The 22,736-nt window shown below is 38.2% G+C and overlaps 10 protein-coding genes across 10 annotated transcripts; 5 read left to right on the top strand and 5 right to left on the bottom strand.

The window, feature by feature from the left end:
* Positions 1-2,478: 2,478 nt before the first annotated feature.
* On the bottom strand, positions 2,479-4,224 carry BRETT_003331 (uncharacterized protein; the record flags this gene model as incomplete). Its single annotated transcript, XM_041281842.1, has 1 exon — positions 2,479-4,224. One exon carries the CDS (start codon positions 4,222-4,224, stop codon positions 2,479-2,481), a length of 1,746 nt encoding a protein of 581 aa, XP_041139633.1.
* A 1,821-nt stretch (positions 4,225-6,045) lies between these two features.
* BRETT_003330 (uncharacterized protein) lies at positions 6,046-7,614 on the top strand (the record flags this gene model as incomplete). The annotated part of the gene is made up of 1 exon (XM_041281841.1): positions 6,046-7,614. The coding sequence occupies one exon, from the start codon at positions 6,046-6,048 to the stop codon at positions 7,612-7,614; it is 1,569 nt and encodes a 522-aa protein (XP_041139632.1).
* A 223-nt stretch (positions 7,615-7,837) lies between these two features.
* Positions 7,838-8,455, bottom strand: BRETT_003329 (uncharacterized protein; the record flags this gene model as incomplete). The annotated part of the gene is made up of 1 exon (XM_041281840.1): positions 7,838-8,455. The coding sequence occupies one exon, from the start codon at positions 8,453-8,455 to the stop codon at positions 7,838-7,840; it is 618 nt and encodes a 205-aa protein (XP_041139631.1).
* A 577-nt stretch (positions 8,456-9,032) lies between these two features.
* On the bottom strand, positions 9,033-10,343 carry BRETT_003328 (uncharacterized protein; the record flags this gene model as incomplete). Its single annotated transcript, XM_041281839.1, has 1 exon — positions 9,033-10,343. The coding sequence occupies one exon, from the start codon at positions 10,341-10,343 to the stop codon at positions 9,033-9,035; it is 1,311 nt and encodes a 436-aa protein (XP_041139630.1).
* A 1,567-nt stretch (positions 10,344-11,910) lies between these two features.
* Positions 11,911-12,798, top strand: BRETT_003327 (uncharacterized protein; the record flags this gene model as incomplete). The annotated part of the gene is made up of 1 exon (XM_041281838.1): positions 11,911-12,798. The coding sequence occupies one exon, from the start codon at positions 11,911-11,913 to the stop codon at positions 12,796-12,798; it is 888 nt and encodes a 295-aa protein (XP_041139629.1).
* Positions 12,799-13,249: 451 nt separating this feature from the next.
* Positions 13,250-14,009, top strand: RPS18A (ribosomal 40S subunit protein S18A; the record flags this gene model as incomplete). Its single annotated transcript, XM_041281837.1, has 2 exons — positions 13,250-13,299; positions 13,604-14,009. The coding sequence occupies 2 exons, from the start codon at positions 13,250-13,252 to the stop codon at positions 14,007-14,009; spliced, it is 456 nt and encodes a 151-aa protein (XP_041139628.1).
* A 358-nt stretch (positions 14,010-14,367) lies between these two features.
* Positions 14,368-16,242, bottom strand: BRETT_003325 (uncharacterized protein; the record flags this gene model as incomplete). The annotated part of the gene is made up of 1 exon (XM_041281836.1): positions 14,368-16,242. One exon carries the CDS (start codon positions 16,240-16,242, stop codon positions 14,368-14,370), a length of 1,875 nt encoding a protein of 624 aa, XP_041139627.1.
* A 1,326-nt stretch (positions 16,243-17,568) lies between these two features.
* On the bottom strand, positions 17,569-18,351 carry BRETT_003324 (uncharacterized protein; the record flags this gene model as incomplete). The annotated part of the gene is made up of 1 exon (XM_041281835.1): positions 17,569-18,351. The coding sequence occupies one exon, from the start codon at positions 18,349-18,351 to the stop codon at positions 17,569-17,571; it is 783 nt and encodes a 260-aa protein (XP_041139626.1).
* Positions 18,352-18,620: 269 nt separating this feature from the next.
* Positions 18,621-19,207, top strand: BRETT_003323 (uncharacterized protein; the record flags this gene model as incomplete). The annotated part of the gene is made up of 2 exons (XM_041281834.1): positions 18,621-18,623; positions 18,701-19,207. 2 exons carry the CDS (start codon positions 18,621-18,623, stop codon positions 19,205-19,207), a joined length of 510 nt encoding a protein of 169 aa, XP_041139625.1.
* A 386-nt stretch (positions 19,208-19,593) lies between these two features.
* BRETT_003322 (uncharacterized protein) lies at positions 19,594-22,653 on the top strand (the record flags this gene model as incomplete). Its single annotated transcript, XM_041281833.1, has 1 exon — positions 19,594-22,653. One exon carries the CDS (start codon positions 19,594-19,596, stop codon positions 22,651-22,653), a length of 3,060 nt encoding a protein of 1,019 aa, XP_041139624.1.
* Between the last annotated feature and the right edge of the window lie 83 nt (positions 22,654-22,736).

The following is a 22,736-nucleotide window of genomic DNA, read 5'->3' as shown; positions in this document are numbered from 1 at the left end:
GTGGCATTTCTTCGCTGATTGTTCTTTCGGTCACAGAGATGAATGCGTTTCGAATTCCGTGCAGATAAAAAAAATGCATTCTCCAAATTCTCTTCCGCGGGTTTTTTATTTTGTTTTTATATAGTTGTTTCTTTTTATAATATTTTCAGCATTGTGCCCAATATAAATTCTCAAAAAGAAAAAAGGGCGCAAAAAGCGGTCCCAAATCAACAATAGTGATATGCTTTTATAGTCATTCATTCCATACATGAATGTAAGTTGATATTCAAAGGCAAATTTGAACCAGTCTACTGGCTAGAATGTACATTCGTTCATAAAAAAACGCTATCAAGCTTGCCCCGTTTGTACTATTTTCTTTCTCAGTTTCTGAATGAATACTTATTATAAGGCTCCAATTAGCTGAGACCCGGGCTAAATAATATTTTATACTTTCTGAAATTTTTTTAGTTAATTTTTTATCATTTGCTTTATTTTGATAATTGTTAGAAATTTTATTATCTGCATTGTTCACCATATTTCTCCTTTTCTTGTAGAGATTTTTTTTTTTGATTCATACTTTTTACCTTAATAATGCTCATTAAAGCTAAAATAAATACGTCATTATCACTTATTGCAGGTTCTGCGCTCAATCTCCTTTACCTTTTTACCCTCTTCGTAAATACCTCATTTAATTATTCTACTAAATTGTTCTACTCCAAATACCGCCGGTCTACGTCTGTTCTGCCGAATTACAATACATTATCCATACTTCCTACTGCAATAGCGTCTATTATACTTTTTGCCGTTCCCCACATCATACCGATTTCACATTGGACTCATCTGAAGTAATATTTAGAATTTTGTTTTCCTCCCCATGCTTACTTTACCTTTTCTTTCCTCTTTTCCTTTTGCCCTCGACACTAACGATTCCCTACTGCATTTGCCAGCTTCCCTCATACATTTCTTTTTATCTTTGCATTCACTAACAATCAGGTATCAATACATTTTTGCCATGCAATTACTACAACATTTTTAGCTACAAACTTTTCTGTTCCTTCTGTTGCCGGAAACGTTTATTGTTATCGCTTAATGAACCAACCGATCTTCATGAATTGCTTCCATGAGATGCACAGAATAAGGCTTAATTTGTTTATTGTGCACCTAGCCCCAAAAATTAACATTTTCAACTTCACCTAAATAAATGAATCAGCTTCAAGCTGCTTTCCTGCACTTGGTCTTTTCTATTATATTTTCATTAATGGTTTCCATGGTGACGGGTCCTGTAATCTATTTCTTCCATTTTCTTTGCTTCTATCCGCCACGTTTTTTTTTTTTTTTCTTTTTTTCTTCTTTCCCTAGCTTCTTTAATTTCAAGGTAGTTAAATTGTTCAAACTGATTACAATTGAGCCGAAATCCAGCTACTAAACAAATTTATAATTTATATAATACAGAAAATGAAGATCGCAGGAGATATAATATTGAAGCAAACCCTAGACCCTTTGATAAAGTGGTCAAGTACATTCCCCTTAGATAACATTACTATGAAATTTGTTAGATCGTCTTTAGCAAATAAAGGAATATCTCGGCAAATGTTCTCGTTCAGGAGATAAATATCTGAACGTGTTCGTGTCGTTCGTTATTTTAAAATGCTCGCTCTTTTTGACTTCTTCCTCATCTCTCATGAATTTTTCTTAAAATCAACATTTGCAATAAAACAATGCAATTAGTCAATTGACAGCAAATAATAAAATTTGACAGTCTTTGTCTATTTCTTTTAAACCCATACTTTGTCCGATTGTTCTTTTCTTTACTTATAAGCAGATCTTCGAGGCTTTAAATCCAGTTCATTTTCGGAGATAAGTGTGGCATCGTGGTTGCAGGATGCCTTAAATTTAAGCTCTTATTTTAAGATTTACGGCAGGATAATTATAAGAAGACTTTAATGTCTTAGTTGAAAATTAACATGGTTGTATATTCGCCATTTAAAATGATAGCCTCTTGAGGATTGAAGCATATCGGGATATAATAATATTAATTTTGGAGAAAAATAAAATATTTTTTCCTCGTAATATTTACACCATGAGCTCAATCAGGATATCGTGAATTATGAAGACTACTTACGGATCTCTGGGACAATGTGATTAATTATTTAACAAAGAAAAATTAGAGGCATAACTAATTTGGATAAACATGCATAAAAATGGACATTAAAATGACAAGTATACCGCATCGAAATTTATCTACGTGTCTGCACTCTATCAAATAAGTAAAACACTCAAAATACTAGTGTGGCTACTATTTAAGGCATTTTTTCCTATAAGTCAACGCATGCAACCGGTAGGACATAATTTGTGGTTATTTGGCTACTTTTTTTGGCTGTATACACATGAATATCAAAGTTTGTTCTAATCCCGTAAAAATATATATCAGATGCAAATCATCAAGATTTGTGAGCTTTTACAAAATATGAATTAAATTTAAGAAAGCGTCCACGATTTTCAGCTGTTTAGAGTGCTCAAACTCAAAAGTATCAGCTGCAACAAAAATTGTAAAGACCAGATGCTGATTTTCTTGACCCGATCCGTTCTCTTTTGTTCGTCTGATACATAATCCGCAAAGCTTTTGTAAACTCCAATAGATAAATCATCCATCAAAAGCGAATCGTATAATGTCCAAGATCCATCAAAATCTTCGACGTCTTTGTAAATACGACACCTGATAGGAATATATGTCTTGTTTGAGTTGATGTATGCCACAATCGGCTGTATCAGAGCACTGTTTACATATGAAAGATCGTTTGAAAACAATGGGACCGAAGCTCGTGGATTGTTCAATCTTAGGTAGAAGTCTAAAATGAACATATTATTCATAGCGAGCTTGTCATCTGCTTTCTTAGCCTTCCCACGAAGGTTTTTACTATAATATTTCACTATCTCATCGATGGATATATCATTCATCGAGATGTTCTTTTCAGGAACAATAACATCGGCAATCATGTCGACTGTACCTTTATTGATCCATCCGAATGGTCCAGACATTCCCCGATTCAAATGATCAAGCTTCAAGTTATCAATCCGAAATCTGGTCATTCTACTAAAACTATGATCATCCACTAAGCTTAAATCCTGGTATTTCTCCTCCCTTAAGTGTGTCTTCCTCACTTCGCGGTCAATTCTTTTTTCCTCGTTAAAGCTGTCAAATCTCTGCAGGCGGTTCATGGTGAATAGAGATCCATCATAACTTCCGCTCATGTGCTTTGCATTCAAAATATCAAACATGAGCCAGTTCTTTCGTAACAGTGGAACCTCGCATTTGTAAATAGACACTGAAAATGATCTAAAACCATCTGGGTTCATCAGTTTAAATAACACATCCTCTACCTGAAAGTTCTCAATTTCCCAATCACCAGGTTGTGCAACATTCTTATATTTGGTGGCTGAATCGCCTTTCTTCCAGAAAACATGTGTTCTATCAACTACACCTCGAACTCCCTTTCCAGATGCTTCTTTTATAATGCCTCTGCCATTCAGCCATTTCTTAAAGCTTAGTGATACATTTACTTCGTCTATTGTGAAATCAAATTGCGTATAATTTCCATCATCGTACTCGGCGGTCTTATCTTCCATCTTTTCGGATCCATTTTTATTCCACGGCAAATTCTTTCCCATTTCCAGAAACTTGTGCCTTACTTTGTGGTTTTCATCATTTGCACCTTCTCCATTTACTGCTATTTTCTTGAATGTACCGGCATTCTTAGGTCTCCGACTCACCGTGCAATTCTTAAACTGAATTTTCCCGTCTTTCCAATCCGGAACTATGGCACTCTCAAAAGTTACAGTGAGCTTTGAATTTTTTGTTATCATATTTCCTATCCATTCGGCCACCAGCTCCTGAGCAAGCACTGTATTCAGAGTATAGAGCAAAAGTGAAAAAAATGTGGTCGTTCCTATAATGAGTAGTACAACATTTCCAGCCAAAAGCCATGAAACAAATGCACTGATGTCATCTGTGTTGAATGGCCTCTTCGTATTCTTCATCACACGCCATATTCTTTTTACTCTGTTGCTAATTCCTTCTATCACTACGCCGGTACCTCTTATAATTGATATTTTTCTGCGCACTTGGATGAATGGTGATGACTTTCTTAAAGACTGCATATCTATTTGATGTTCTGGTCTTCGTGCCAGTTGCATTGAATATCTGTCCGGCAACATGTTCTTACTTCCATACATTGTCATATACATCCTTGACCATCGCAAATGACCACTTATTAGAGGATGTTGATCCCAACCTTGCTTCCTTAATTGACCAGTAAATGCGTAGCAACTTCGGCTCCTGTAATGAAAGCATAGTGAATGAAATTTCATAGATTGATTACCAAATCCATATTCCAAAATCTTCCCTTTATGAAACATCGAGCACAACTAAAAATAATCCTAAAGGTATATTTATATATAAAGCCTATTGAACTAAGATACGATGAGCAAAATATGTGCTGCAGGTGAATTATAATTCAGACCTAAAAGAACAAGTACTTGCTTTCTCGGTCGGCAAATTTTCGAGGTACTAAATACTTGCTGTATTCTAAAAGCATAGCCCCACCTTATTAATAATAGTGAAATATTGGCAATGCTTAACAGTTTATTGCATGCTGTATTTGCCGGAACGCCTAAACCAACTGCCCACTCATCAGTTTTGAAATTTGCTCGATTCTAAAGCAAAGCTGACAGAAAATGTGGTACCGGTTCGGGCTTTGAAATCGTATAAGAAAAGCGTCAATCGACCACAAACGAAGTCTCTATTTAGTTTAAAAAGCCCTTCATACTTTTTTCCCGCAAAAACAAAAAAAAATTTCCTTTGCAAGCGCCTGCATTTTTATATGTAAATCTTTTTTTAGGAATCCTAGGTTGAACCAATATTCGGGATGCTCAAATGTCATGTCCACGTACGGTTGATCTAATCCCGATCATGAGTGAATATAATATTCGTATAAGGTGTTATTCAGCATGTTTGTTTACATGTTTCGGGCTTTTCGCTTTGACGATACTAATATCCCCTTCGATAAAGTTGGATGGTATTGTTTTCTTTATCTTTTTCATCATCGGCACCTTTCCTTTATCTTTTTCATCTTTTGCAGTATACCTATTTTTTCTAGCTTCGTCTTTCCAACCGCATACGCCAAGTAATATTTCAACAATAGAATTTTGTTTTTTTTGCTTACTATTTTAAGCGGATCTACACGGATGGATAATTTTCTCGACAGTATTGGCCTTTTCAGATAAAACGTCATTGTAAAATGTCAAAATTAATAGAGAAATCATAAGTTTTCTACAGGAGGACCTTCTATAAATAAGGCCCATAAATGCAGATGCTCGAATTTAACGGTTATATCTACCTGGTATGAATGTTGAGTGAAAAATCAGCTAATCCCGAAGTATGAGAGAGAGAACGATTGTTGGTTGCCGCATTTATGATATAATGAAATGAAAACTCTTGGTCGAAGTAGCAATATAACCGAAAAAAAAAATTGATGGCCAAATAATTCACTCTATTGTTGATGTGGTTTAATTCGCTCGTAGGTTTGAATATAATACAATTTAACAAAGTTAGTGTGCTCGTAACTTTTCTGATGTTCCCCAAATAGCCTGCAAATATTTTTCTTCGTAAAAATTATACCCGCCTGCTTGAAGTATATCATATTATAAATAAAGCCCGAATCCACTCTTCTTCCCTCATGATGAACCCGTCTGTTTTACACAAACTGCTCTAAGTATTTGTATAGATTAAATAAAAGATATTCACTCTTTAAAGTGGCAGTACTGTACTAAGTTTCACTTGGTCTCTTCAAAGCAGGGATTTCCGCGATCGCAAAAATCAGAGCGCACATTTACACCTGAGAAGGAAAAATCAAAAAAGGCTGACTTACGTTTCCTACGAGATTTTCGCTTAAAAAACTGTAAATTTGGTTCTTTTTGATTTCAGCATTTCCCGCAGCCACTGCAGAAAGGTATATTATATTTTTTTTCAAAATAACTTCGCATAGATTTGGATTTATTGGGTTGATAATGGGATCAACCCGGGATTGGATCAAGAGATCGTTTGTTCCCCGACAGGCAACGGCTTTTTCCATTCAAAGTACCGTTGTCCAACCTTCTTCAACTCTTTTATCACCCATTTCTAGAGAGGTCTCGGGCATTTCCGAAAAGGAGAAGGACGAATTTTCTGAGTATGAGATCGATCAATTCCAGATTAAGGAAGAAGACGACCTTTTGAATCATTCGTACATCGATGTGATGTTAAAGATTTTTGTTCGGTGGGCAGGTTCTATTACCGTTTTCTGTATTGCATCGTTAATATTGATTTTGTGGATTGTTATTGGTATCGTGTATAAAGCACCGGAGACATGGCAGATTATTATGCAGGATGGACAGTCAATTCAATGCTATATATGGGACACGCTTTTAATGAGACAACAGCTTGATGACAGTGATAGGTTCTTAGCATTTTATGGTCGTCTTAAGTCAAGATTTTCCATGCACAAGCAGCTGCTCACTGAATTCCATAGGAGTCAGAAGAAAGTCCACATACGTTCAACCGAAACTCCTACCGTTGATTTAGCTGAAGAAAACTGGTTTGACCGTCAGGCTACCCTCTTCAGTAAAATACTTGGTTCCGCACCAGCCATCATCCTCTATTGGATTGGTGTTTTCGTTTGGGTTGGATGCGGTGCTCTCAAGCTCAAAACAGACAGCGATCCTCCATATACTGGCCGTTATTCCGGCTCGAATCCAGAATATGTTTCCTGGAGTGACGTTTGGCAGATGTACATTAACACTGCAGTTGCAGTTGTCTTGCTTATCAGCTCTGTTGTCTTACAAAATGTGCGTGCACGTAACAACAAATTCGTTCGTAATGAGCTTAATAAGGTGAGTTTGCTAGATTCAAAGATTGAGGGTACCAGCAGATACCTTACAGGAAATATGGAGCCAAACAAGGAAGTCGAAGTTTTGCCTTGTAAGCGTAAAGGCTTTGAAAAGGTCATCTCGTTTTATGCTGCCATCATTGGTTCCGGTATCGGTCTAGCAATTTCTGTTCTGGTGTTCATTGTCTGGCTTGCAATTGGTCATTTGATGCAATGGGACAGCAATTGGTGGTTGATTATTGGTACCTATACTGGATTAGTCGGTTACATTGACGGTTTCACTCTTAGAGAAACCTTCCGCGCAATCACTGCATATGATGAAGCCAAGTTTGACGAGTTATTGGATGACTCTCAGGAATTATTGACCATTTTGGGTATTGATTACCAGCTTCAAAGACCTTCAACCAAGTTTAACATTCAGCAACGGATTTCTGTTTATGTCAGTAATGCGTGCTCCAGTAAATATTCTGTTATGGCATCAGTCTTTACTGTTGTGGCCTTATTGGTTATTGCATCTGGACTTAAATGGAGTGTTACTGGACAGTTGATCTGCAACTCTCCAACTATGATTATTGAGGGATTTTGCTTGTTGATTTTGATTCAGGCTCATGTGTGGGCTGATTACCAAAGAAGGTTTACAGTCAGACAGCTTGCTATTAGCAGGACTCTTATCGCCAGATTTCTAGATTTAGAAGTTTCGGCAAGGCGTTAGATGACTTGACTTGGCATTTTTTTTCTTCTTTCTTATTTCATTCATTTTCTTTCTCTTCTTGCTCATCTTTCTACACTTTCGTTTACTATGGTTTTTTTCTCTTTTAGTTTTTTTGGTTTTTTAGTTTTGTTATTTTTCTATTAAGCTAACAGATCCAATATTTTTCTTACTCTTTAACAAAGCATGAATAAATTGGTATTTCATTGCAAATTGCATACATTGCCTATTGACAATCTCGAGGTACAACTACCAAAAGTTCACCTTTGCAGTACCTGTAATTTCCTTCGATGCTTTTGAGATACCCAGAAACGTCGAACTTTCTACCCTCTTTTCTGCCGATTACAAAGCACTCTAACACCACATTTAATAACCTCTCCTCATTTTCAAATTTCAATGGTTTCACGTATTTAATGTCGAGGCTAGCAGTAACGGCGAAATTATTTGTCGTAAAAGGGAGTGCTACCTTCACCAGGAATTCGTCCATAATTGTTGCAATTGCTCCACCGTGCACAATATTCTGATGTGACGTTAATCCTTTTCCCAAACGCAAAAAGCAGAGGAGATGATTGGATATAGGGACGGTGTCTGAACCGGGAGAATCCCCAACTAAGATTTGAATAGGATCCTTGGTGCTTTTCTCCTGACCTTCAAGCCGATTAAGATCCACAAAGGAATATATTGGCTTGCTGTAAACATTAACTTCCTCAATACGATCCCTCTGAAGAAGGTTGTTAGGCCCTATAAACAAGTTATCCAGGTTATCTTCGTTTAGAAGGGCCGGTAATTTTTCGTAGCCGGAAGCAACTACCTTTTGTTCCAATTCATCAAAAGGGCATGTCATTATTTTCTTTCCCATCGTAATTGATAATACAAATAAATATTATATGTATAGTAGTGGATATATTATTTTGTGAAATAGGGTATTGAGAAATTTTCTCCAAACGGATGAATATCGTACCTTATATATCTGTTAGCATGCGTAATCAGCAGAAGTTCCCAGTTAGACGGGATTTGCGCGATAATAAAAGGAGTGAGTTTATTGTGGGGTCGCGGATTGAGTTTGTATTGTATACCTTTTTTTTGATCCCACTATTTTCAGTTAGCCCGGATCTCGATTTTAGCCTATTTAAAGCAGGTGTGTGTTTCCCTTAAGCCATAAGCATCATGAAATTCAATTGTAACTCAAAGAAGTTTCCTTTTTTTTTTTCTTTTCCAAAGATTTTTAATTCGTGCATAGTAAGATAAACTAAAGGCAGGAACAACAAAGACTACCGAATGTTTATTTTAATTTCCCCTGTTATATAATGTAATACACAGAAAATATCTATCTGCCCGGTCGATAACCTATACATTATCGTATGGGCTTATTATTAGGTTTACATTCAAATGCACAACCAAAGTGTGCAAGTTGAGAGTATCTATCTCATTTTCTTACTACTGGGCTTTGACCCTTGTCTGGATTCTCCCATTCCCGATTTATCAGCGGGTCTCTTTCTTGGGTTGCAATTAACTGCATCTTCCTCGTAATACGAGTCTGAAATAGATGATGAATCATAATCGGTTGACGAATCAACAAATTCATTATCAAAAAATTGCATCTGGTCCGCTCTCATACCAGGCTCTATATCTTGACGCTGACATTCAGAAGTTTCGGCAAGCCGATTTCCATTATGAATATACGACTCCGTGTTATATGGGTCGGCAAACCTACCGTTGATTTCATTAATATCTGAACCAGAATATCTGCTTTCATCATCATCATCGGAGACATAATACACAATATTATCGTTATGTCCAGTTATGACAGTATTTCCATCAACATCGTTTGGATGCATTCCACCGACTAAAAGAACCATTCGATTATAATACATGCTTAGGATATCAGCAGCCGCACTGATACCTTCTGGTTCTTCGTCTCTCTCGGAAGAACTGATGGTTGTCACAGAATTTCTTCTTTCTCGATCTCGATTAAAGTCCCTAGGAACAACTCTATAGTTCACACGTCTGAGAAATTCCGCTTCTAACATATTTAATTCAACGATGTTGACACCGCCAACTTTAGCATAGTGTTTATTGGAACAAAACGAATCGCATAATGATTTCGAACCGACTGTTGTTGCCGTAAGAAGAAATCTATGAACAGTCAATGAGTTAATTGCAAAAACTGGATAGCAAAGAGTTAGCAAGTCTATGTAGTACACGGTAGCTATTAGAACGGAGTGTTCAAGGGCTGAGTAGTGGGACAGCCGGTATAGATAATTAAAAATTGATATTTGTGGAGGCGAACGCGAATGAAATCGTGTAAGACTCCCGTGATCAATATATTGCAAGTTTGGTGCCGTTCTTTGGTCGTTAATTCTAGTAAGCGACGTAAGCATCCGTGAAATTATAACTATTAAATCCTCCTTCTGACAATTTATAAAATCGGATGGTAACCGACGGTAAATTATACCTGGTGTACTGTTCAGGCCTTTTCTAAAAAGTTCCCTTCTATCTTGAACTGTACCATTATTTTGTGTCTGCACTTTCGACATCTGTTGAGTCGCATACGGCTTTATGTTGTCTTGCACACTTTCTGTTCGTTGTACTCTTGCATTTTGTGAATTCTGTTGCTGTTGCATTTGCTGTTGAATAATTGATAGACTGGGTGACATCTTCAGCGATGTATTACTCACATTTGACGGACTCATACAGCCCGCTTTATCATCATCGACAGATTGGCGCTCCATAATAAAACATAAAAAATATTTACTTCTGTGGCTGTGTGTTCCCCATATGGTTGGTAAAAAGTTAATTTGAAAACACAGTTCAAATGAAACAGTAAGCTTTGGAATAAGTGACTTCCCGAAGAGAAACAAATAAGCAGATATTTGAATGTGCGGATTCAGTTAACAAAGCAATATCAAATGCCTTTAAAACCTTTGTATTTGCAGTTTGCCAAGGATAATTGCTAATTAGTTTGTGTCTCTTATGCAGTGGATTTGCTTACGAGGTTCAATAATCTTATGAAGAATGCCTTTTCGTGGCGTAATTCTCCATTCACTCTTCTCAATAAACTATACTCTGCATATCCCTTGCGAATCGAGCTGCAATAATTGAAAAACAACTCCAAAAGCCTCACGATAATTCACCTTTTAAAAGCTTTCTTGTATCCAGAATCGGCTTTTTTCCCTAAATTTGGGTTTATTTCAACACTAATTGTCTATTCAGAGTCTTTTATACCATCTGCTAGCAGTACAAGTTTTTGATGCACTCTATTTATCACCAGGCTCACATTACCAAAGTGGGCCTCTGACTCGCGCTCCTTTTTTTTTTTCCATTATCAATTTTTTTTTTTTCTCGCGCTCTTACCAAAATTTGGGTCTAATCTTTTCGCATCAGCCTATTGTTTTCTTCTTCTCCACTTCATTATCTTCCCGGGACTTTGTGTGCGGAAAAATACCTACGGCACCCCTTATGAAAAGAGCTTATATGATGTCTACAACATGTGTTAGAATTTCATGTAAAAACTGAATGTTTATCATGACGACACGGCATTTTTTCCCCCCTACTTGCCATTATCTAATTGGTTACGTTTATCATAAGAATATCCCCATTCTGAATATTCTTGATTGCAGTCGCGACTAAAAAGACTTTTATTGTACACATTTCCGGCACGTGCGTGCAGTACCAGGTTTTTTTTTTTTTTGCTATAAACATTGATTTTCGGGTAAATCAGGATATAAATTTGGTCTCCCATACCCATATCATAATATAAGATGATCAAAGTGTGTCTAACAGTATTCAGTTTAGCTGCTTCATCGTTCGAACTTTTCATAGTCTGGGCGTAGGTGAATTTTCGACTAACTCCTCCTCGGCTAATTAATTAGCACTTGGAGAAAGATATTTATTTCTGTCATTTAGTTCGCTTATGCAGGATTCTGATTTCAAAAGTAAATTATCAACTTGCATCGTACTATGTAAGTGCCTCAAAAATTGAGTAGTAGGATATCAGTTGTCTTTGGTACTAATCCCTGCTTACTTTTTTTATTTTGTTCAACCTACTGGCCCGAAACTGTTAGTCGTTCTAATGCAAGGATGCGCACACTTCAGATTTAATTTTTGTTTTTATTTCTCAATTTCTCTCCTTCATAACGTTATCAAGCAAATAGATTCTATAGATTCTACAATTATCGAAAGTTTCCACTTCTTAATTCATCTATCATCAAGTATATTTGAACGTATAGAAAGCACGATACTTTTTATTCCCTTTAGATTTTGCCAGAGTTCACTGCACAGGTGAAAAAATTATTCAATATGTTACCTCGCAGCATTTCAGGAACAATTAGAAGAAGTACGATCATGGGCTGTGCCCTGAGAAGATATGCCACTGAAGCAATACGATTAACAACAGCTGTAAAAGAGGAAACATCGACTACCAAAGAGGTTGAGGCTAGTAAGAAGAAAGTGCTACAAAATTTCATGGAACCGACAAAATATGCACTGGTGTCTTTACGTTCATTCCCATCTTTAGAACCACATTCGGTAATTCCTGTTCATTCCAATTATTTAAGCGTACCATTGAGAAGGGATATATTATGGTTGGCCGTTACAATGGAATTAGATAACAGAAGAGTTGGATCATCAAATCCACCTGGAAGATCTCAAGGGAAATATTCGAGAAGGAAACTTAGGAAACAAAAAGGAAGTGGTATGGCCAGAGTGGGTGATGCGAACTCCCCAACTAGAGAAAATGGTGCATATGCTTTGGCAAGAAATGCACCAAGTGACTTCTCTACAACTTTACCCAAAAAAGTGTATCATCTTGCATATAGAACAGCTTTTAGCGAGCAATACAGGAGGGGTCATTTATTTATCATTGGTCAAGGACAGAATGAACAGGGCCAATTAAAAGAAGGCGATTCATATGGGTTGGAAATTTGCACAAGCGATAGTCATTCCATTGGCATGTTCTTGAAGTCACAGAATATAAACAATCACTTGAACGTGTTATTTGTGCCGGATGACTACCTCTCTACGGCAAACCTACGCGAGGCAGTGATGAAGTATCCTAGTAGTAAAATAAACGTTAAGGATAAGGAGGATGTGGAGGTGAGAGACATTCTAAAGTCCCACAGAGTGTATATGGAAAAAGGTGCGTTTGAGTATTTTGTGTCAAAATATTCACAATTTATGACTCTTTGATCTCCAGCGTCGAAATATGTTGCTCCGAGAATTCTCTTTTATAAGTGCGTGTGGTTTGATTCATGTAAATATAAAACACGATCCGTTGAAATATTATCCAGTAGTGATTAAGTTTCATCAGTAATTCTTTTTCTCAGTAATACAATAAAGTGAAGTAATGTCACATGATATATTTTATGGTGTTCACACCTCACACCTAGATAAAAATGGGGGATCTCTAATATGTGACACCGGAAAAGGTTAGAGTAAGCGAATTAATGGGAAATAAATTTTTTTTTTAATAATTTTCGAGGTGGTACTGGTGAGAATGTAATTTTTCATAGTCCAGGTTGCCAAAGGAGAAAAAAACTTGCGTGAAATTATAGTTCATCTTAAGGAAGACATATCAACAAATTTAACCAAGTTCTTTCGTTTTCGTTAACAAATCAAGCATAAAACTAGAACATCAAACATGAGCAGTTTAGTTGTCCACGAGGAAGGTACCTTCCAGCACATTTTGCGGTATGTTTCAAGCCAATTTATGGGATATAAGGGATAAACATCAAAGAAATCGTTTAGAGGATACACAGAAGGCAGCAGAAGCATGTTACACAGTAACGAACAGAAACAGAATCATTACATTTGTAGTATTAAGAAATCACTACATGCTGAGTTATAATGTGGCCATTTCCATGGGGTGAGTTTGAGCATTCTAATTATCACGGTTAGCATTATTTATCCCTTTATTTTCTCACTATGCGCATTTAACAGACGATGTTAACAAGTGAGTAGAGTACAATACTAACAAGAAACTTATTTTTCGCAGTTTGATGAACACAAACGTTGATGGTAAGATTAAGATCGTCTACGCTTTGACTACTATCAGAGGTGTTGGTAGAAGATACGCCAACTTGATTTGCAAGAAGGCCGATGTTGATCTTAATAAGAGAGCCGGTGAATTGACCCAGGAAGAGTTGGAGAGAGTTGTCCAGATCATGCAGGACCCAACCAAATATAAGGTTCCAGCTTGGTTCTTGAACAGACAAAAGGACCTTGACGATGGTAAGGACTACCACGTTCTTGCTAACAACTTGGAGTCCAAGTTGAGAGATGATATTGAGAAGCTCAAGAAGATGAGAGCCCATCGTGGTTTGAGACACTCTTGGAACTTGAGAGTCAGAGGTCAGCACACTAAGACAACTGGTAGAAGAGGTAAGGTTTCCATTGCTTAAGGGAGTTAGTTCGTTTCTACAATACATTTAATTTGTTTCTCCTTTTAATCGTGTCGAGGTTCCGTCTCCTCTTTATATAGTGTATCTTACAAGTTGCAGATGTAAATTTGGTAATCGACGTCTTACATTACAATATTATTGATAAATGGGTGTAGTTTTTGGCGTGTGGGTAGGTTCGGTGTGTAGGGATGGGGATTGGTCAGCGATAAGTAGCATCTTCAAGTGCATAGAACCGAACTGCGCCAACTAAACTGTTTGGAAATACTTGGTATATGTCAATTTACATTAAATGGAATAAGTATACAATTTTATATATACTAAACGAATTGAAACTCACCGGCGAAATTTACTTTAAGTTTTAATTTCTTGGAGTGTTTTCTGCGTTTTGGTTGGAATTTCCTGCAGTCTGAAGGCCCGGCTTCCTGGCCCTGCGTAAAGAAGATCTGTGGATTTTCCCGGTTATACCTTTCGTTTTATTTGTATTATTGGTAATGTTCGTTTTATCCTGAAGAACAGAGGTTTTGGCCTTGCCTGATATGTGTGGATTCACCCTCATTGTTGGTTTCTGTTTTCTTTTCATGGATTTTGATGGATTCATCATGAAGAAATCTGTTGTTCTGAATCTGAACGTTAGAGGTGTACTTCCATCGTGTGCCACTTTTGGTGAGCGCACTCTTCCCAGAGAGTTGAAGCTGTTGTTATTAAAGGAAGATGAAGTGGCTGGTATCGATTTGCCGATTTTCGAAGGTGTCACAAATACTCCTTTTGGCGGTAACTTAGTAACTTCGTGTGAAGTAGGAGTTGATTTGGCAACAGGCATAGGTGAGGCAGGGAGAATTGTAGAGTTCCGAGGTGAGGTGGTCATGGAAGAAATGTTTGCAGAACTAGAATTTGTGAGTGAAATGAACGTACGGTCTGCTCTAGATGGCGAAGTGGCCGGAGATGTCTGCGCAGAATCTGTAACTGTAGCATTGCCATCATCTGTAACACTATCGTGCGCGGTTGTTTGACCAGCAAGAACACATTTATCAAGTTCCTCCCTCTGGGGAACCTCAACAACCATCTTCTTCACCACTTTGTGCTTCCGGAGGGCCTGTCTCCTGTTTTGAAACCATATCTGCACAGCCTTCTCCGTCATGTCGACCCTGGCGGCAATCTCTTTCCTTCTTGCTCTATTAGGAGTGGTACCCTTTTTAAACTCCGCTTTTAAAATTGCCAGCTCTGCAGGCGATGTTCTTCTTCTCTTCCTCCTTGCTAGTCGTGCGTTATCAATGCTAGGCTCTGATGAGAGGAAGGTGGCTGGACTGTGCGAAATGAAAGCATACTTTTTCACCGGTGTTGGTCTCTTTCTTTTACGCATCGAAGGAGAAGTGGCAACCTCCGGTGGCATTCCAAATACCACAGAGCCAGCTCTGGAAGTGTTTGGCGTACTTGTTTGTTGTGATTGCATAACGCTAAATTGGCTTGTAGTATTTGGACTTATTCTCATAGGCATCCTCATACTTATTGGGACCATTCCAGGTTGTGGAGGATGGGGAGCAACTCTCATTGCAACGGGCGACGACATTTGAAGTGGTGGAGGTGAAATGAATGTCATTGGGTGTGCCGACTGGTAAATAAACGAGTTCTGCCTTTGTTGGTGGCTAGAAAGCGGGGAAGCAGTTATTGGATATGGATAATACATTGTGCTATTTGGCAGATAAAAGCTACCCTGTGCGGTGTGCTGGCTTGCAGCATGAACAGATGCATCCTCGTTATTGTCAGCAGCATTTCTGCGTGCAACGGCCGAAGTCTTATGCTTTGGTGTCAATTCTAAGACACTGCTATTGCTGTCCTTTGAAATTTTATCCGTTTTACATGCATTCCTATCCAAAGGAGTGGCATTTTCTTGTGCTTGCGGAGCGGACTTTGGTTCCGATTTCACTGACTCTTTGTCAGAATTGCACATTTGTGGGGAAGATGTCCCAGCATATGAGTTTGATCTTTTCACTGGTGTATCATTAACTGTAGCAGCCGAACTCAAAATGGATGACTTAATTGGAGGAAGTGTTACCGATGAGGTTGAAGTTTCGCCAACCGGTAGCACATTCATTAATTCCCTTCGAGGTAGAGGGAGCGATCTGGAGTCTGACGAATGAAGAAGCGAGGAAAGAGACGGAAGATGTGGTAGTGTCTGCTGTTTGGCATGCTCGTCTGTCTCTTTGCATGGTTTTGGAGATGAAGATGAACTCATGATTGTTTGCTAATCTGTGCTATGAAATGCTTGTGGGGAGGATAAATGAGTGGAGCCCCGTGTAAATATGGAAGTAGGTTGTGAACTTGAACGCGAAATGCAAAATAACAGGTGGGGAAAAAAGTGAATCGAAAGGTATTAAGCAGTCTTATCAATCAAGTGGACTAAGGAAATTGGTATTGAGCAACAAGGTAAGGGGAAAAAGCTTCAGGAAGCAAGGAAAATAAAAAGAAATAAGGTAAGGGACAAGTAGAAAAACGTAGTGAAAGAAAAAACGAAACATAGATATATGAGACATGAAAAGAGTAAGTCGAGCGAATTAAAATAATAAAAATAAACATATGTCATTAAATGTTAGTTCCGAATTTCCTTTCTCCTATTCAGGAATCCTTATTAATCGTCTCCTGTAGGTAATGTTTACTCTTTCGGAAGTTCTTTGTTTACAGTTTTGCGTGTTTTTTTTTTCTTTCACGCGAACGATTAAACAAACCACCGCGTTGGAAAAAATTTTTCCCACCCCTTTTTACTCATTCTGTTACAGCACATTACGGAATGAAATTCATTTACATGAGGCGTCTTTTTCTCATGCCTTAAAATCAATCTCTCAGGTAGCATAAAGCAGTCTTTGTTGTTTTTTCCTTGTTTTATTCATTCTCTGTATTGTATCCAAATCTTGTAATTTGTTATCCTCTTGAATAGCAAAATTATAGTCTCACAGATCAACATTGAATCCACATTTTGTTTGTTTAGCCTCGCCAGACCTGGGATTTTCTACTACGTATATCTAGCAAACTTCGTTAAGGCGATTATTGTTGGGATTTAAAAACTGAAGAAGCAAACACACAAAATAAGCCATGTGTTTTCAGAATTTGAGAATATTTTAAGAGACATGATCCGCGTTTAATGCTGCAGTACGCAATGTTACTATAGCCATACGGAAGACGTAAAGGTCAAGTACAAAAGCTCTATAAAAAAACCGGGATGTCTCCTGTCTCGACTCAATATGCTAAAAAAAGACATTGTCGAGGAATTTATTTCCACGGGTTGCATATTCAACAATTGTAAAAACGCGCACACGCTTTTTCACCCAATAAGAATAGGAAAGCCTGTTTTAACCCCTTAGTGATTCTCAGCATGGCTTTTTTTTTCTCTCCTTCTCATCGTTCCTCTTTCCTTCATTTGCGTGTCTGATTGTCCGACCCGAAGAATTCTTTTTATTTTCCTTCCAACTGGGCCTTAGCCTGTTCCAATTACCAATTATCGTAATCACGGCTTCTCTTCAGTTGGTTTTCCTCAAAGCCGCTTATCCCGGTTATATGGTATACATTAGCTCCTCGTTCTTTTGAAGATATTCTTCGAACTCACCTTCAACGATGTCTTACTTATTCCTTTCATCTTTGTTGTTTTTTTGCTCGCCGAAAGCTTTATTCGTATTTTTCCACGTGCTTCACTCTCTTTTTTCAGACGTTCAACATGTCCAATTTGTTTTTCTTCTTCTGCTTTCATTTCTTCCTGCCTTTTTATGGCCTCCTGACCTCGTCTTATTTGTTCTTCTAGCAGTCGGTTTGTACTCTTGCTTGCATTTGTCTTTCCGAGTTTTCTATTCTTTGCTCGTTCCTCTACTGGTTTTCTTCCATTCATATCTCGATATGCAATGGTATATCTTTTCTCCGCTTCTTCATCATTTTCGTTTGCAGCTTCCTCCTCGACCTTGCAGCAGCCTTTCTCCGCAAGAAAATTTATAAGAGAAGTGAGGCTGTTCCACTTTGTAGAATTTAAATGTAGATGGTCTTTGTTCAGAATATATTCTTGGTAAAACTTATTTGCTGAAATCTGCTTTTCACCGTGTGTCTTTCGAAGTAGTGCCAAGAAATCTTGTAGGAACTGATTCGAATACCCTTCCACAAGCTTTGCTGAGTTTCCATGAACCTTTTCCAGGCTTGCTTTAAGTTTTTTGATGTGTGAATCCGACTGAATATGGCACTTAAAGCCATTTTCCCCAATGCATTGTCTTTGACAGATCTGGCAGTAGTATTTGGTTTTCTGAAGTCCCCTGCGATGTCTACTTTTCTCTTGATATTTCTGCTCACCATAAGATATTCTTGGCATCTCGTTGCTTTCAACTGTATCACTTTCTAGTTGTTGAAAAATATGTCAGTGTGGTGGATCTGGGTAGATCAAGCTGAGATATTGGTTATCAGATAATAATAGAAAAGAAAAAAAGATGACATAATTTAAGAGTAAAAAAAATTCTGGGAAAATAACAGTAGAACTAACTATTTTCATTTCATTATCTTCTTTACCCCAGACAGCTTATATAGGGACGGAATTGCCGAAGGTATCATAGTTTCCAGCTATTTGGATAGTGTTTACTCATTATGGTAGGTGAGTTCTTTTTTTTTTTATTTCATCTCATTTCAGAGACTCTTGATTCTAACATAGTAGCTCTTTTTTATAGGCAAATAACCCATACGATGGATTGCCAGAAAACTGGACCATCAGAATTTCTAGAACGCACAACCGTGAGTATTACTACAACACGGATACAAAAAAGTCTCAATGGATACCTCCAGAAGGCACAAATGAAAGTCAATTAGAAGCCTACTTGGATAAGGACTTACATCGGCCATCCAAAGTTAGGGTGAGTCATATATTGGTGAAGCATAAGGATTCGAGAAGGCCATCGTCGTGGAAGGAGGATAATATAACGAGAACAAAAGATGAGGCAATTGATATTTTGAAGGATTACAGGGAGAGAATTGAAAATGGGGAGGAGACATTTGAAGATATAGCTAAAGAGTCGAGTGATTGCAATTCGCATTCTAAAGGTGGCGATCTTGGATATTTTGGACACGGAGAAATGCAGCCAAGTTTTGAGCGTGCAAGTTTCGCTTTGCAAGTAGGAGATATAAGTGATATTGTGGAAAGTGAGAGTGGTGTTCATCTTATTAAAAGGACAGGTTAGAGGCTTTACTCTAATGGTGAGCATAAATCTTTCATCCGGCGTGTGTATAAATTTACATAAATTAGGTTTTAATTTAGTTTTTGTGATAACGTTTAATGTTTACAAACTGAGCGTTTTGTTTTGTCTTCATAAATAAAATATTATGAACCTTTGTTCTTTTACCTGAAGATATACAATATTAAATAATACATTCAGCATTCAATCAATTACAATCGATATTTATGAATTCTCGGGTAATATTTCGCTTCTTCGCAGTGAACTTTTCTGCCCTTTTTTTGTTTCCCCACATCAGCGTATGCAACCTGCAAAAGAATTAGAAGAAGAAAAAGGTTGCATGTACTTTACTGAAACAAAAGTATCGATATTCATTTTGCACAGTAATCGATATGTATTCCCTTCAAAGTACATTGCGACATACTGATGTCTTGAATTTTGGTCTCGTGGCTAGAAGAACGGCTGCAGTTTGGCAGAGGCCAATAATTGCGGTAAATACTGTTTCACGCTCGCAATTTCCTCATAGTGTGAGGGGAGGCTCGAAATTTTACTCCACGTCGATTTACGCGTCGAGGAAGGCGTCACGCTTTTTTGCCCCACTTCCTTATCAGTGCGAAGCCCTTTGCGGCAACGGCTGTTTTAGCAGCTCCAAGAATTTTCATATCAAGAATCTCGCCGTCCGCAAGTTGGGCTCTCTTGTGGCAAAGAACAATTCCACACAAATTTATCATCTCGCCAACACCTTGAACACTTCTTTTCACTTTCTACCCAAGAAAAATAAAGTATCGTTCAGTATCGTTCAAATTGATCAGCAAAGAGAATTATCCAGCATTGCGAAAATGAGCGCCACTAAGAAAGCTGATGATTCAGGCAGACAGGTCTTGCCTAAGAATGTGAAGCCAATTGAATACACACTCAAGTTGGAGCCTAATTTTGAGACTTTCAAATTTGATGGTGATGAATTGCTTGAATTGGAAGTTGTTGAAGATTCGGATTTCATTAGCTTGAATACTTTGGAGATTGATATCAAAGAGACCACATTGCTTACTGCCTCTGGTAAAGAGATCAAGCCTGAGTCTGTTAAGGAAGATAAGGAAGAGCAATACACCACTTTCAAATTCTCTCCAGCATCATCACTCAAGAAGGGTGACCATGTCAAGTTGAGCATCAAATTTGTTGGCGAATTGAATGACAAGATGGCAGGCTTCTATAGGTCAACATACGAGGAAGATGGTAAGACCAAGTATCTTGCTACCACCCAGATGGAGGCCACTGATTGCAGAAGAGCATTTCCATGTATTGATGAGCCAAATCAGAAGGCTAAGTTTAGTATCACACTTGTTGGTGACAAGAATCTCACCTATTTGTCCAACATGGATATTAAGGAAGAGCATTCTGTTAGTGAGACGAAGAAGGAGGTTGTGTTTAACACCACCCCAAAAATGTCAACTTATTTGGTTGCGTTCATTGTTGGTGATCTCCGGTCCGTTGAATCTGAATACAAGTTTAGAGACGTTCCCGTTAAAGTTTATACCACTCCAGGTTATGAAACAAAAGGCCAATATGCAGCCGAATTGGCAGCACATGCTTTGGAATACTATGAGCAGTGCTTTGGTATTAAATACCCGCTTCCTAAGATGGATATGGTTGGTATCCATGACTTCACTGCCGGTGCCATGGAGAATTGGGGTCTTGTGACTTACAGAATGGTTGATTTGTTATACGAAAAGGGAAAATCGACAACTGATATTAAATTTAGAGTTGCCGAGGTTGTCGACCATGAGTTAGCACATCAATGGTTTGGTAACTACTGTACTCTTGATTTCTGGGACTCACTTTGGTTGAATGAATCGTTTGCTACGTACATGTCCTGGAAATGTTGTGACCACTTCCACCCTGAATGGAATGTCTGGGATAATTTTGTTGGAGAGTCACTTCAATATGCACTTGGAATGGACAGTTTGAAGTCATCCCACCCAATTGAGGTCCCTGTGAAACGTGCTGATGAAATTAATCAAATTTTCGATGCCATCTCATACGAAAAGGGATCCGCAGTGTTAAGAATGTTGGCCAATTGGCTAGGTGATGATACATTCATTAAAGGTGTGTCCTTGTACTTGACCAGACATGCATGGTCCAATGCAAAGACTAGCGCTCTTTGGGCTGCTCTTTCTGAAGTTTCCGGTAAAGATGTTGAGGGTACTATGAAGATTTGGACAGAAAGTGTTGGATACCCTCTCGTTACAGTTAAAGAAGCAGATGGAAAAGTTTCTATTGAGCAGCATAGGTTCCTTAGAACTGGTGACGTTAAGCCGGAGGATGATAAAACATTATTTCCAATATTTGTTGGCTTGAAGACGGAAAATGGTCTCGATGAGTCTATTATTCTAAACCAGAGATCTGAAAAGCTTCAAGTGGATGCTGGTTCCTTCTTCAAGATTAACGGCAATTCAAATGGTGTTTATCGTGTTAACTATGAGCCAGAAAGATGGGCCAAGTTGGGAGACTCTGCCTCAAAGCTTTCTGTGGAAGATAGAATTGGACTTGTTGCTGATGCTGGTGCTTTGTCCACTCCGGGATACAGTAAAACATCAAACCTACTTTCTTTGGTTTCAGGTTGGAAGTCTGAGCCATCTTACTTTGTCTGGAGTGAGATGCTTTCCAGATTGGCCGGCATTAGAAGTACATGGAAGTTTGAAGACCAAAAGACCTTTGATGCACTTAAGGCAGTTACTCGGAGCTTAGTTGCTGATAAATGTCACAAATTGGGATGGGAGTTCAGTAGTAGTGAATCATTCTTGGAGCAAAGACTTAAGAGTCTCTTGTTTGGTTCTGCTGCTTCGTCAGATGATGAAACTGTTGTCTCTGCCGCAAAGAAGATGTTCGCAGACTACGTTGCTGGAGACAAGAGTGCTATTTATCCTGATTTGAGATCATCTGTCTTCCATTGTGTGGCTTCTCATGGTGGTGAAACTGAGTTCAACCAGCTCTTCGATATCTACAAGAATCCACAATCTGTTGATGAGAAGATTGTGGCCCTTAGAAACATGGGTGCCTTCCGTGATGCTAAGATCTTGAAGAAGGTTCTTGGCTTGTTGATGGATGGAACGGTTAGAACCCAGGATATTTATCTTCCACTTATTGGCATGAGTAGAAGCAAGGTCGGAATTGAAACAGCATTTGACTGGATGACTGGCAACTGGGATGCATTGTGCAAAATGTTGCCACCTGGACTTTCGATGCTTAAGTCGGTTGTTCAAATTTGCACCGCCGGTTTCACCAAAAAAGAGCAGTACGATAAGGTGAAAGCCTTCTTTGATGGTAAGGACACTAAGGGTTATGATCAGGGTCTTGCCCAAGCATTAGAATCTATCAAGAGTAATGCTGCCTGGGTTAAGAGAGATAACGCTGATGTTGAAGCCTGGTTGAAGGAAAACAAATTCTTGCTTTAACTGTGTGGCTTTGATTTATTATGTAACTTTTGTAAGTCTTGTGAGCGTAGTAGTTTTAACTGAAAAAGGAATAAAATAAAGTT

Source organism: Brettanomyces bruxellensis, chromosome 9, assembly GCF_011074885.1.
Source record: "Brettanomyces bruxellensis chromosome 9, complete sequence".
Classification (NCBI taxonomy): Eukaryota; Fungi; Ascomycota; class Pichiomycetes; order Pichiales; family Pichiaceae; genus Brettanomyces; species Brettanomyces bruxellensis.
This window is presented reverse-complemented; position numbering and strand designations above follow the sequence as displayed.